The sequence below is a fragment of the Octopus bimaculoides genome, chromosome 6 (assembly GCF_046866305.1).
Source record: "Octopus bimaculoides isolate indiv1 chromosome 6, ASM4686630v1, whole genome shotgun sequence".
Lineage (NCBI taxonomy): Eukaryota > Metazoa > Mollusca > Cephalopoda > Octopoda > Octopodidae > Octopus > Octopus bimaculoides.
In genome coordinates, this window is record NC_142933.1 from 108583364 (window position 1) to 108597971 (window position 14608).

The 14608-nt window shown below is 39.0% G+C and overlaps 1 protein-coding gene across 1 annotated transcript in view; it reads left to right on the forward strand.

Moving 5' to 3' along the window:
• The window catches only part of LOC106880527 (uncharacterized), a 59285-nt gene extending 47237 nt beyond the window's left edge, over positions 1–12048 (forward strand). Inside the window, exon 3 of the mRNA XM_089354398.1 lies at positions 10662–12048. Coding sequence (XP_089210524.1) covers positions 10662–11600 — 939 coding nt within the window. The 3' untranslated portion in view covers positions 11601–12048. The remainder of the gene's footprint in view (positions 1–10661) is intronic.
• The last annotated feature ends 2560 nt before the right edge of the window (positions 12049–14608 follow it).

Here is a 14608-nt window from a genome sequence, read left to right on the forward strand (position 1 = left end):
TACTTGTTCTGAGATAACATCTCTTATGGATGTGCAGTGTTAAAAAAATGCAAATTAATATAAGCGGGAAATGAAAATTTGTTTGTCTCAGTAGCAGCCAGCAAGAACACCAGATGCATTTCAGCCCTTTTGAGCCTTTTAAATGGTGTTTACCTACAGCTGGCCTCATGCCTGGACAAGAATTTGTTGCATCTGATTTAGGGAAAAACAAATAAAACATTCACTAATTTTGCAAGTTGCCACTTTAATTGTGTATACCAGATTGCAAGTTCAGTCCATCGGTTGGTCTGTACTTGTAATCCCCCCTCTCCTCACCTTCACCAGTCTTGCACACACACACACACACACACACACACACACACACACAGAGTCATACTGTGCCCACCTGATAATTACATTAAAACTACAGATTTCTGTAGAATTGTCAACATCTTACATCAACTTTTCCATGTTTGCATGGATCAGATAGAATTTGTCGAGACAGGATTTTCTAATGCTGGGTGCTCTTTCTGTTGCCAACTCTCACCTCTTTCCATGCAAGGTAATATTTTCCACCATTTTTTCTTTTCTTTTAACCATGGACAACACAGTGGCCAGACATGTCTTCATGGAAGATTGCAAACAAATGATGTTACTTGTATGATGGTGAAGCTAGTTAGCAACAATTAGCAGACAGTGTTAAGACAGACACAAACACTCACCCACATACATGCATAGGAATGATTGGCTTTTTTCTGTTTCCTTCTTCCAAATCCATTCACAAGGCTTTGGTCAGCCTTGGGTTGTAATAGAAAGCACTTGTTCAAGGTGCCACACCGTGGGACTGAACCCAAAGCACATGGTTAGAAAGTGACCTTCTTAACCACACAGCCATGTCTATCTGTAAATCTGTTGCTCAAACAGATGGAACCTCCAGATCCAATCACATTTAAAAGAATTGATTTTTTGCTTAAGAAGGAAGTGGGATGAGAGTGTGTGATATTCATGCTTTTGTTGAGAGAATCAAAACCCGAAAAGGATCCGATGAGCCAGAGGACTGCATTGAGTTCCACTCTCTGCTTTGACATAGTTTCTATGGCTGTGTGCCCTTCCTGACACAAGCAACTTTACAGAGTGCACTGAGTGCTTTCTATGTGGCACCAGCACCAGTTGGGGTCACCAAGTAATTTGCAAGACAAACATCCTTCAGGTAAAAGGGGGAGAGTTATTGAGGGAGGTGGCTTTGTGCCAGATGAGGGGATGTTAAACTATTACAGAGGGATAGCAACTGGTGTCTTATAGTAGAGGAAATACATAGCTACCATGTGTGTGTGATTCTATGATATCATATTTCAGGTTTCGAAATATTTTTCTGACCCTGAAGAGAAAGCCTAGCTTTAAGATTGCAGTTTTAGCAAAGTTATTTGCATTAAATTATGTCCCATCATCATCACCATTTAACGTACATTTTCCGTATTGTCAGGGTTTGGATGGTTTGACAGGAGCTGGCTCCAATTATCTGTTTTGGCAAGGTTTCTATGGTTGAAATACCCTTTCTAATGCCAACCACTTTACAGAGCATGCTGGGTGCTTTTATTATGGCACCAGCACAGGTGCTTTTTATGTGCCGCCAGCATGGGTGCTTTTTACGTGGCACCAAATATATATATATATATATATATATATATATATATATCATCATCGTTTAACGTCCGCCTTCCATGCTAGCATGGGTTGGACGATTTGACTGAGGACCGGCAAGCCAGAAGGCTGCACCAGGCTCCAATCTGATCTGGCAGAGTTTCTGCAGCTGGATACCCTTCCTAACGCCAACCACTATGAGAGTGTTGTGGGTGCTTTTACGTGCCTGTACAGTTGCCAGGAATGAGATATCAAAGACTGTGAGGCCTAGCATTTGTGAGTTTGATAGTTTTAATTGCATTTTGTTGATGACTAAAGGGGGGCGAAGTACAGGTAAGCTATCAGATCCTCTGGGAATGTTAATCAGGACAGATCAGCATCTAGTAAATGTCCGTCAGTGCTTAGAAGCTATTTCCTTTTTTTACTTTGTATTCCTTATGCAGGTTACAGCTGACCAATTCCTTAGCAGGCATTTCATTGTATAATTGGATAGTAATCTTAATTCTGTGTGATCTCAGTTCACTTAGCTGTTTGGATACCAGTGATAGAACAGGGTTATGTCATACCCAAGGATAAAACATCTTTCATTCGCTTAAAACTATCCAGCAGCCAGAGCTAAGAACCAGCTCTTGCATGTTATTTTCCGTTTGAAAAGTATTCATAGTTTTATATGTCCTTTACTGCCATGCCCACCCCTCCCAGCTGAGAGGTCTTTGACTTGAAGTGCCAGTACCACATAAAATGCACTCATGCTGGTGCTATGGAAACACACCCATGCCGGTGGCACATAAAAAGCACCCAGTACACTCTGTAAAATGATTGGCATTAGGAAGGACATCTAGCTGTAGAAACCAGGCCAAAACGGACAATTGGAGTCTGGCCAGCTCCTGCCAAATCGTCCAACCCATACCAGCATGGACATTAAACAATGATGATGATGATGATGATATATATATATATATATATATATTAATAATATTTAGCAAAAGCCAACAGTTTCATGCATTAACACTTACTCAACTACTTACAAAATTAGTTACATATCTACAATCAGTAACGAGTTATGTAAGTGCTAACACATGAAACTCTTGGTCCTTGAGTCACTCTCTTGCTTCTGCTAAATATTAATAATATATATATACATACTCATGTTTTGGGTTGTATTTTCCTGTTTGTATCACCATATATATATATATATATCTCTCCCACCCATGCTAGCATGGAAGGTGGATGTTAAACAATGAGATAGATAGATAGCTAGGTCACCTAGATTGGACTCTTTGGCTGCTCATTGAAATATATTTTTGTCGTCTTTGCTCTGATGAACTTTCCGGTCTACTGTCTTCTGTCAAGACTTTTAAACATGTTACCTGCTTATCTTCCCAGGCATATCATTTCTCTGTTGAGCTTCCTGTTAGTCATAAGTCTTTTTTATTCAAATAGCTTCTTTCCTCTGACTGCTCCTCTCTGCAACTTGCTACCATTGTTTTGTTCTCCTCTAATTTATGATAATCAATCCTTTGAGCTTTCTGCCACTTGACTTCTTTTGAATTTGTAGGCCCCTTATTTTCCTCAAGCCTTCTTTGAAAATATATGTTTCATCATCATCATCATCATCTGTCTTTCATGCGGGCAGGGGTTGGATGTTTCAACAAGATCCGATGAACGAGAAGACTGTTTTGAACTCTAGGTGTCTGTTTTAGCATGGTTTCTATGGCTAGGTGCCCTTCCCTGATACCAACCACTTTACAGAGAGTATTGAGTGCTTTGTTGTGGCACCAAAACCTGTGAGGTCACCAAGTAACTTGCAAGACAAGACTCTTCTGCTGAGGGAGATGGCTTTGTGCCCTGATGTTGAGAAGTATGATAGAGAGACAAGAACAGGGGTCTGGCTGGAGAGAAGATACATGGCTACCCTATGAGTGGGTGGGTGTGTGAATGTACACACACACCTTCCATCTGTTTCTGTCGTAGTCTGGAGACCTACTACATGCTTATATAGAATCAGCAATGTGTCTAGCAGAGGTAGGGCAAAGAAGACCCTGGAAGAATGAGTCCAGACAGGTCTGGTAATGTGGCCTCACAGAGAAGGTAACACCAGAAGGTGGTGGGGACAGTATGGCAAACTCTTTGAACCAATACCAAGAATGTCTCTTGAGAATAAAGCTGATGATAACATAAAAGATGACTTTGAAAATCCTAATGTGACGGAGTGGAATGTTTTTTATCCTTCCTTGGTTGATAAAAATAAATACCAGTAATATATTGGAATCTATCCAATTAACTGTCAACATTCTCTATAAATAGGCTTTGTGCCAATGTTAGAAATCAGTTTTTTACATTAATAATTACAAATATCTGAAATTGTAAACCTATCCAACCCTTGTTGCCAGAATATGAAGATGCTGGCATGGCTGTGTGGTAAGAAGCTTACTTCCCTACCACATGGTTCTGGGTTCAGTCCCACTGCATGGCACCTTGGGCAAATGTCTTCTACTATAGCCCCAGGCTAACCAAAGCCTTCTAGGTGGATTTAGTAGCCCGAAATTGAAGGAAGCCTGTTGTGTGTGTGTGTGTGTCTCCCACCACTGCTTGATACTTGGTGTTGGTGTGTAACTTAGTGGTTCAGCAAAACAGACTGACAGAATAAGTATCAGGCTTTAAAAATAATAAGTACTGGGATCAATTTGTTTGGTGCCCCAGCATGGCCATAGTCTAATGACTGAAACAAGTAAAAGCTAAAAAGATGGAATAAATAAATAAAGAAATTAAAAACGAGAGAAACGGAGAGATTGTGTTTTCACTGATTTTTGTATTTAAACCTTGATGTTGGCATTGTATTGTGGCCTTGGACAAGACACTTGACTCTATTTGGCGCTCAAGTTGTTTTGTTGGCTGACAAAAATAAACAAACAAAAGTAGCCATGTCTGTTCCACTTGATAATAAATTTTGGCAGTAAAAAACCTCTTGAAGAATGTCTGAGACTGCAGCCTCTGCCTCTAGTGCTGTCTTACCAATCTCAATATAGACAGGAAGACATAAACAGATAATCTTTATGACAAGGCAGAGGGGGAAAAGGAGGAGAAGGGTGTTGTGGTGAGAGGTTTCCTTAGATTAGACACAAAGCCTCTTTGTATAGTTTTGTCTGCTGGACATTTCATTTAATCCCAGTGAGAGGGAACCATTGACTTCAATTATAGTATCATCATCATCATCATCATTATTATCATCAGTAACAAGGATAATAGTTTCTCCATAAACTTCAGTGAAGTATCCAGTAGAACTTATTTTATTGAGCATCCCTCTCTTTTCCCCACCCCTTTGTGCCTCTGGTAAATGTGAATAAAATAATTATTTCTTTATTGCCCACAAGGGGCTAAACAAACAAGGACAGACAAAAGGATTAAGTCGATTACATTGACTCCAGTGCATAACTGGTACTTATTTAATCGACCCCGAAAGGATGAAGGGCAAAGTCAACCTCGGTGGAATTTGAACTCAGAGCGTAATGGCAGGCGAAATACCACTAAGCATTTCGCCCAAAGTAATAGCAAAAGATGACTTGGTAGTTACATGAGATCTCTTAACTTAAATATGAACTAATTCAGTGTTGGGGAGTGGTGGTGGTGGGGAATTGCCCATGGAGAAATATTACTTTACTTGGAAACAGGTGAGGGTTAGTGACAGGAAGGGAATCCAGCCATAGAAAATCTGCTTCAACAAATTCTGTCTGACCCATGCAAGCACGGAAAAGTGGACGTTAAATGATAATGATGACTAACATGATAAGACAGGTAACATGATGAGATGGGCATATGGCGTAGTGGTTAAGAGCGTGGGCTACTAACCCCAAGATGCTGAGTTCAATTCCAGGCAGTGACCTGAATAATAATAATAACAACATTGAAAAATACCTTAGGAATGAGAACCCAGATTCGAAATTTCCCCAAGACACCTGATGAAGGCTGGAGGGTATATCAGCCGAAACGTTGTGTTAACAACAAACAAGATGAGGACAAATATCCGTCAAATGTAAATAATGTAACATAAGGTTTATAAAAAGACTGATGGCATATTCAATATTATTTCACTAGATTTTAACTCTTTTGTTGCTATGTTCCTGTTGAAATTCATTGTTTTTCCTCTTCCTCATCATTTAATGTCTGTCTTTCATGCTTGTATGGACTCGACAATGCAAAGGACTGCATCAAAGCTCTAGTATCTGCTTTGGCATTGTATCTATTGTTAGAGACCTTCCAGATGCCAACCAATTTACAGAGGGTACATGGTGCATTTTTCATGGCTCCCACACCAATGAAGTCACCAAGTAACTCACAAGACGAGATCCAATACCCCAGGTGGACAGTAGTATTGAGGTGGGTGGCTTTATGCCAAGTATAATGAGGCGAAAGTATGATGGAACAGGAACCGGTATCTTGCTATAGAGGAGACACATGGCTACACCAATATTTTATTTTTAATTATGAAAGGAATGAATTTACTGAAATAATTTTGTCTGCATTGACCCTTTTAACATTCACATTACTCTGTCAAATGTAATGCTTATTTATTCACGTTGTTTTCAATTAATCATACATTATCTCGTAGCTTCAAGATTTCTAAGATGTCATCATCCTCATCATCATTTAATATCCACTTTCCATGCCGGCATGGGTTGGACGGCTTGACTGAAAACTGGTAAGCTGGTAGTGGGTGGGGGGCACCAGGCTCCAATCTGTTCTGGCAAGATTTCTACAGCTGGTTGCCCTTCCTAATGCCAGCCACTCCATGAGTGTAGAGGGTGCTTTTTACGTGCCACCAACACTCACTGGCATCACCCACACTCGAATGGTGTTTTCTTGCGTGCCACCAGTACGGGTGCCAGTCAGGCAGCACTTGCATTGACCACACTCAAATGGCACTTTTTACATGCCACTGTAACTGGCATCAGCCACATTCAAATGGTGCTTTTTATGTGTTACTGGCACAGGTGCCAGGCAGGTGGCACTGGCATCGGCCACGACAATGACTTCACTTGACTGAGCAGGTCTTCTCAAGCGTAATGCGATTGTATATTTTAAGAACAGCATTGTAGGATAGGTGTAAGAGGTTTGATCAGGTCAGTTTGAACTCAAAACAGATAGAATATTTCGGCCGGATGTGGTCAGATTAAATGCTAAACGAATAAGCTGGTGTATGTGATTATGAAATTGCAATGACAGGTTTTAATTTCGACCACTTTAACACTTTCGTGTTTGGATTACTCTGTCAAATGGAATGCTTATTTATTCATATTCTAAAAATAAGCATCATTGAAATCTCCAAGGTACGAGAAAATACACGATTTATTGAAAGCAGTTACATTGTAGGGTAGGTGTGAGTGGCAGGATCTGGTTGGTTTGAGCATAAAACATGTAAAATATTTAGGCTGAATATGGCCAGTTTAAATGCTTAATAGTTAAAACAGGAAGGAAAATGAATAATAGAACCATGTCTTTAGTGGCTTGCTATTCAGAAGGGTTAAAACTGTAAAATTTTACTTTGTAACTGGAGGGAAAATTCCTTAAAAGAATTGGATTGAAATATTTGTCTTTTTTTTTTTCTTTTTATTTTTTTTTCATGACACAGATACGCAGAGGTTGTTCTAAAAATAAGGAAATTCATTTGGTTGTAAACTAGCAGCAGACATGTTCTAAGCTTCTTCTGGTTCCTTCAAACATTTCTGTTACCTTTCTATTCTTCCAGTTGTGGAAGTGCCAAAACAATCAGTCTGGGTGGGAATAGCTGCTGAGGTTTTATAAAGAATTTATATACATATATATACACACACACACACACACACACACACACATGTATATGTATGTTTATGAGTATGTGTGTGTATTATATATATATATATATATATATACACACACACACACACACACACACACACACACACATATATATATACACACACATACATACGTATATATACACATACATACATACATATTCACACACGTATATGTACACATACATACATATATATACACACATATTCATACACACATACATATATTTATACACATACATGCATATATAAACATACATGTATATATACACACACACACATGCATACAAGACACCATACATATACATACACACACACACACACTCATATATATTATTTATTTAAAGGTCGCAATACATGTATGCAAGTGCCACTAATAGTTTCATATTCTTCAGGTGCAAATCATGAAAAAAAAAAGAAACTAAAAGAAATTGAATAAATAGAAGGAACACAAAAAAACTGAGATGGAGTACTTTTTTGTTGAATTTTCTATCACAGATCAGTACATCTCACACACACACACACACACACACACACACACACACACATGACATCACCAAAAAGATTGGAAAATTATAAATCTTCGAAACATCTTTATTACAGTCAAGTGAAGTCCCCTGTAATTATTTATCATCAACAATTCTGTACGTCCCCTGCTTAGATTCCAAATCCTTAATCTTCTCAGTAACAATGCCTATTCAGATATTCCCGATTGACTTTGCCCCCCCCCCCCATTGCCTCTCTCTATATATACATCTGCTACTCACTTCTTACCCACCCACTCTACTTCTCTCACCTTCCTGTAACTTGAGGGTATGCCACCCTGAATCCATCTTCCCTATCAACCTCTTCCAGCTGAGGTGGCCAGCTATCTCCCTTACAGCAACTCACCTGTCCTTAACCATTCGTCATCTGGCATAAAGCCACCTCCGCCAACACTTCTCCCCCACTTCTCAGTTGAGGGATCTTGTATTGTGGGTTACTTGGTAACTTCACTATTGCTGGTGTCACGTAAAAAGCACCCAATACACCCTGCAAAGTGGTTGGCGTTGGGCACCCAACCATAGAAACCATGCCAAGACAGGCATTGGAACTCAGTGTGGCCCTGTGCCTCAACAGCTCCTTTCAAACGTCCAACCCAGGCCAGCCTGGAGAATGGGTGTTAAATGATAATGTGTAAACATGTGTATATATGTATATACATGCATGTATCCTTTTATATATAAATATATGTATGTTTATCCTCAACATTAGATTTAATCATAAGCACAGGCATGGCTGTGTGGTCAGAAGCTTGCTTACCAACCACATGGTTCCAGGTTCAGTCCTACTGCATCGCACCTTGGACAAGTGTCTTCTACTATAGCCTTGAGCCGACCAAAGCCTTGTGAGTGGATTTGGTAGACGGAAACTGAAAGAAGCCTGTCGTGTATATATATATATATATATATATATATATTAGTTTATGTATATATTAATATTATCTCAGTTATTAAAAAAACCTTTGATTATGTTAATAGTTACCAGAGGTAGCAAAATTACACTAAAAAACAAGATATCACAGCCGTTTTACAGGTAGAGATACCAAGTTAAAGTGATACATTTTGAGAAGATATGAATAATAATAAATGGAGCAAAATGCATATAAATAAAAGTTCCTTTAATTCCTACACATGTTTCAAAATAAATGAGAGCTCCTTCACAAAGAAGTAAGAGCTGCTGGGATTCCTCATATATTTCTCTTCAGGGAGTTCATAATAAAACATATAATAGCAAGACAAAAACGAAATGATGAGGTAACTTACGAGCAAAGATGTTACATGATCCCTTTATATCTCAATGTAAACAAACGTTCTAACGGTCACTGACCATGTAACATCTTTGCTCGTAAGTTACCTCATCATTTCGTTTTTGTCTTGCTAGTACTTTATTGTACTCACTTTCAGCAAATCAGCTAAAAAAAATTTTTTTAAAGAAATTGTTTATCCAAAATTTCACTAATTCGTCCAAACGTATAACATGGCACTGTGCCATATGATTCTCCAGTATTAAAGCTAAAGCTATATACCATTATAATACACACTGTATTATGTGCTGGTGCCACATAAAATGCACCAAATCGACTCTGTAAAGTGGTTGGTGTTAGGAAGGACATCCAGCTGTAGAAACCATTCCAATGCAGTGTGTGGAGCCTAATGTGGATCCTGGCTTTACCAGCTCCTGTCAAACTGTCCAACCCATGCCAGCATGGAAAACGGATGATGAATGATGAGTATTAACACAACAGTAAACTAAAAGATATAGATGCACAGGTATGGCTGTGAAGTTTGATTTCCAACCATGTGGCTTGAGGTTCAGTCCCACTGCATGGCACCTTGAATAAATGACTTCTATAATAGCCCACCCCTCCCTTGAAAGTTTATGAAAGCCTTGTGAGGGGATTTGGTAGAAGGAAACTGAAAGAAGCCAATTGTATATGTTTTTGTGTGTGTAAAAGGAACATCATGTCAGCCTCATACAAGAAGTGTCCTTCGTTTTCAATCTTCCGTTAAAAAGCATGTCTGGCCATGGGGAAATATCTTGCTCGGAAAGAAGGGTTAGAGGCAGCAATTCCTGCCTGACCCATGCATGCAAGGGAAAGTGGATGTTAAAACGATGATGATGATACATACATACGTGTGTGTGTGTGTGTTACTGTTGCCTTGTCTTGACATCAAGTGATTGTTGTAAACAAGCAACACTGTCATACAAGCAGTGTCTTTTGTTTCTAGTCTTCCTTGAGATCCTGTCTGGCCATGGAGAAATCTGACCTTACATAGGAATCCATGCAAGAGCAGAAAAGTGGATATGAAAAGGGTGAGGATAATGATGAAAAGAATGATGATGCTCTGTGTGTGTGTGTGAGAGAGATCGTCATTTAACATCTGTTTTCCATGCTGGCATGGGTTGGATGGTTTGATAGAAGCTGGCAAGGCCTGGAGCTGCACCAGGTGAGGATTCTTCTTTGACATGGTTGCTACAGCTGGATGCCCTTCTTAATGCCAACCACTTTACAGAGTGAACTGGGTGCTTATTATATGGCATCAGTACCAAATATATATACCATCCAATTCATGCCAGCATGCATTAAGCATATTAAATGGTGATGTTGATGATATATAATAATACTTATAATGAAATTAATTTTCCTATTTTGTTTCATTGCAGGAAAGGCGTCTGTGTGCTCATCCAATCCTAGAAGTTTATGATGACTGCAACATTCACTTCATTGCTCCTTTAGCCAAACAGAATGAGTTCTACGTTGCAGAAGCTCAGTCGACTTCTGACGAGCAGGGTTCAGATGGTGAAGAAAGCATCTCTGCCACTGAAACTTCCAAAAGTCATTCCAATGATTCAACAAGTGAACTCTCTCATCGGAGCGTGTCGACTTTGTCTAATGTCGCCAGTGATGGTTCGACAAATACCACAGCAACTGCAGAGTTTAACGAGGAACCTGCAAGAGAAATAACTGAGTCTTCGAAATCCGAGAGCAGAGAAAAATCCCTAACTCCAGCCGAGGACATAACACCCTTTTTTTCCAAACAGCAACTTTCACCTGGTTCAGTTGACGACGACCAAGAATGGGAGAATCTTGAAAACTTTAAAACACAAGAAGAGGAAGATGAACATGTAGGCCCACCATCCAGTATTCAAGAAACAACTCATTCCCCTTTTGATCTTCCTTCACAAATTGCATCATTAGCTGGAGTTACGGACAACTCCTCCCCAGAAATAGAGAACGCTGCCCCTGTGGTCATAGAGGCCACTATGCAGGAGAGCATTAGTTCACGTCTCGAAGAGTCTGGATTCAGTGAGTCATTGTTATCGACACTTCAAGACTCTGGACTTGGTTCCGAGGAGACGAGTACTCCTCACCACGCTCACAACCTCGCCGCTTCTGCCAACACAGGTTTCACTGCCGCTGCCGTAAATGAAAGTTCTATATCATCTGAGCAACCCGAACGGCCACAGCAGCTGCAACCAACAGAAGCGCAGCAGCAGCAACCACCACAGCTTGTTGAAATAGAAAGTGACACTGCTTCGGAACATAGCAACAGTTCATCGAGTTATGAAGAAGTGAAGCTTACCGAAATTACTGATGCTTGAGCACCAAAATGACACTGGTCGGATTTTCTTCTCTCTCTCTCTCTCACCTTTTAAAAAAGAAAATAAATATAAACAAAGATGAACAAAAAAAATGCATAAAATAAACAGAACTAATTGTGTAACAAGAAGCAGCCAGAATTCTTAATTGTTTTGTTGGCCGGCTGTCTTTGACATTTCCCTACCCTATCTCTTTCTCTCTCTCTCTCTCTCTCCTACACATCTCCTTCAAACTAACAATACTTAAAACTTGGTTTTCATCTGGAGAAAGAACCAGTTGTTTGTTTGTTTGTTTATTTCTTGTTTTATTGTTTGTTTGTTTTTTTGTTGTTTGTTTATTTTATAATAATTTTACATCTGTGTAGGTGTAAAATGTAAAGTCCATGCACTCTATGTGTGTGTGAAAACACATTATCCCCCTCCACCCCTCCACCAAAAAAAAAAAAATAAAGAATATTTACGATCAGTGCAATTTCTTAATGGATTTATATAACAATACATGTGATAAGGCAGTACTAATGATCATGATAATGATGATGATGATGATGATAATAATAATAATAATCTCTACATGTGATAAGGGAATAACATAACCGTGTTCGTACTGACTAAAATAATATATGCAGTAAATGATAGATTACTACATGTACTAACAAGACACTATTAGAGTTATGTAGTGGGGGGGGGGGGGACACACCAGTACATGGAATAAGCAAGTTTGTTGCAAGTGCCTCGGATTTTTCATATTGGTTATTAGCAGTGTCACCAAATTACTGTACTAAGTCTCTGTGTGTGTGTGTGTATATGTATGAGAGTATATATATGTTTATGGGAATGTGTGTTTAGAATATAATCAATGGTGAGTTTTTAGAAATGTCTTTTTGTTTTGGAACGTAAAGTTTTTGGAATTGATTTTCTTTTAGCTTAGATCCATCTGACTTCTTTGCGTCTCTCCCCACCACTTCTCTTGATCTCTCATTTTCTTCCCCCCCCCCCCCCCGCTCTTAGTTTCATTATTTCTCTTTATTAATGTTATCAGTACTTATTCTATCAGTCTCTTTTACTGAACTGCTAAGTTATGGAACATAAACACCCCCAACACTGGTTGTCAAATGGTGGTGGGATAGACACACAAAGTCCTACCCATGCATGCTTGGAAGATGGACGTTAAATGATGATATATATATATATACACACACACACACAATGGGCTTCTTTCAGTTTCCGTCTACCAAATCCACTCACAAGGCTTTGCTCAGTCCTAGATTATAATAGAAGACACTTGCTCAAGGTGCCATGCAGTGGGACTGAACCTGGAACCATGTGGTTGGGAAGCAAACTTCTTACCAGTACCAGGTTTCAAACCCTAAGTATCTGAACTGCATACCCCTTGCCTTCCCACTAAAACACCAAGGAAATAAAATTGTTCTTTGAAAAGCTAACAATATGCCATGGATCTGTTTTAAGTTGCGCTTAGCAGAATTGTACAACAGCAACTATAGAACCACATTAACAGGTACAATAATAATAATTTTAACTTTTGACACGGCCAGCAATTTTGAGGGGAGGGGTCAAGTCGATTACATCAACTCCCAGTACTTGAGTGAAAGGATGAAAGTCGACCTTGGTGCCATTTGAACTTGTAAAGCCAAAAGAAATGCCACTGAACATTTCTTTTGAATGCTCTAACGATTCTGCTAGCTTATTGCAATAATTATGATAATGCAGGTACAATAATGACAACCACTATTTGTCAGCTGCCATTTTTTAAAATGGAGACTGCATATATTTAAGGACAACAGATGCTTCATAATAAAATAGGACGACAGACAATAGCATACATGTCTGTGTCATAGATCTGCCCTATAAAAGCTGATCAGGACTCCTCAACAGCAGTAACTGACTGTTTCTGCACAAGTCAATAAGCTGGCTCCCATCTAAGGACTTGTCATGCTACACTGCACACAACTGGAAAATCATTGGAGTATGAATAACCATGAGATTGTGAAACAGAAAGAAACAGGGCAACATTCAAGTATTTGGTTGATTACCTCTGTTCTAAAATGTCACTGGATTAATTAGAGCGAAACTGACTGGGAGTCCTGAGTAATAATGATTAATTATGGTTGGTGAAAAAGAAAGGAAAGTTGAGAGGATTGAGTTGGCCAAAGGACCAAACTGATTTTATTGCTGAAGAGCAAAATCAGCCACTGCTGGTATTTCTATCTTAGAATCTTGCGAAACACAAATATTAACCCCTTAGCATTTAAACTGGTGACTTCCTGCCAAATTATTCTATGTGTTTTATGTTCACACTGGCCAGATCCAGCCTCTCACACCTACCCTACAATATCATTCTAAAATTAAACAATTACATTATCAAAATCTTGAAGTTACAAGATTAGTGCAGCTCAGAAGCACTTGAACCAACCAAAACAATCTGTAGAGAATTACACAGCTAGAACAGAACACTTGATTCAGTTAGGTTTTTATGTACTCTCCAACTTTGATAATGATTATGGCATATTGGAACAATTTTTTGTGGTTTATCAATAATTTTATCAATAATCAATTGACTGGGGCTAATATATTGATAACCTGTCAATAATCTATTGATATTTGGATTTCCCTTTAGGTACATCCCCCTCACCACCATCCAACACAATTGACAACTGATACATTCACCCTTTTCTCTCTCCTCTATCCTGGTTTCCCATGATTCCATACACCTGCCCTTTTCTGTCTCCTATCCTGGTTAACATAAACTTGCTTCATGACAAACTCAAAGCCAATCCTCACTTATTTCATTTCAGACAGTAGATCTAAACTGGGGTCCACACAAGCAAAATATTAAATAGGGCCCCACAGTAATATTTTAAGGATCTGTGAAAAGATTTTGCTTAAGATATATTTACTACAAGAAATGGCCAGCTTCCTTTCTCTAACGTTTTACATAATTTAACATGTTTCCACGACTGAGAACGTTCTCCCAGAGAGCGGTGTAGGAAAGA